At 46.6% G+C, this 680-nt stretch overlaps 1 protein-coding gene across 1 annotated transcript; it reads left to right on the top strand.

The window, feature by feature from the left end:
• LOC115968274 (uncharacterized protein K02A2.6-like) lies at positions 1-680 on the top strand. Its single transcript, XM_031087616.1, has 2 exons — positions 1-353; positions 443-680. Exons 1-2 carry the CDS (start codon positions 1-3, stop codon positions 678-680), a joined length of 591 nt encoding a protein of 196 aa, XP_030943476.1.

Below are 680 nucleotides of genomic sequence, written 5' to 3'. Positions count from 1 at the left end.
ATGGCTGTTGATTATTTCACCAAGTGGGTGGAGGCAGAGGCGTTGGCGAACATTCGAGATGTGGATGTTAAGAGGTTTGTATGGAGAAACATAGCGATGAGGTTCAGGGTACTGAAGTCCCTAATGTCAGACAACGGGCTGCAGTTTGACAGCAGGGCTTTCCGCGAGTTTTGTAGTAGTCTCGGCATCACAAACCAGTATTTAACCCTTACATATCCACAAAGCAACGGTCAAGCCAAGGCTACCAACAAAGCCATCGTGAGCGGGTTAAAGAAGAGATTAGAAGGTGCTAAGGGCAAGTCGGCAGAGGAGTTGCCTAATGTTCTGTGGACATACCAGACAACTCCAAGGAGGTCCACGGGAGAAACTCCGTTCTCTCTAACCTATGGAGCGAAAGCAGTCATATTGGCAGAAATAAACTTATGTAGTGTTCGGGTTTCAGGATTCAACCTCACCAAGAATTCGGAATTAATGCTGAAACAATTGAACTTATTGGAGGAACACCGGGAATCGGTGACTATACGGTTGGCAGAATATTAGCAAAAACTTGCCCGGAGATACAACAAGGACGTGAGGAGAAGAGAGTTTGGAGTGGGAGATCTGGTACTTTGGAAGGTAGTGGGAAATACACGAGATGTCAACGCAAGGAAGCTAGCATCGACTTGGGAGGGATCTTATAG

The sequence above is a fragment of the Quercus lobata genome, chromosome 2 (assembly GCF_001633185.2).
Source record: "Quercus lobata isolate SW786 chromosome 2, ValleyOak3.0 Primary Assembly, whole genome shotgun sequence".
Lineage (NCBI taxonomy): Eukaryota > Viridiplantae > Streptophyta > Magnoliopsida > Fagales > Fagaceae > Quercus > Quercus lobata.
The sequence above is the reverse complement of the archived record's forward strand: the minus strand, read 5'-3'. Positions and strand labels throughout refer to the sequence as shown.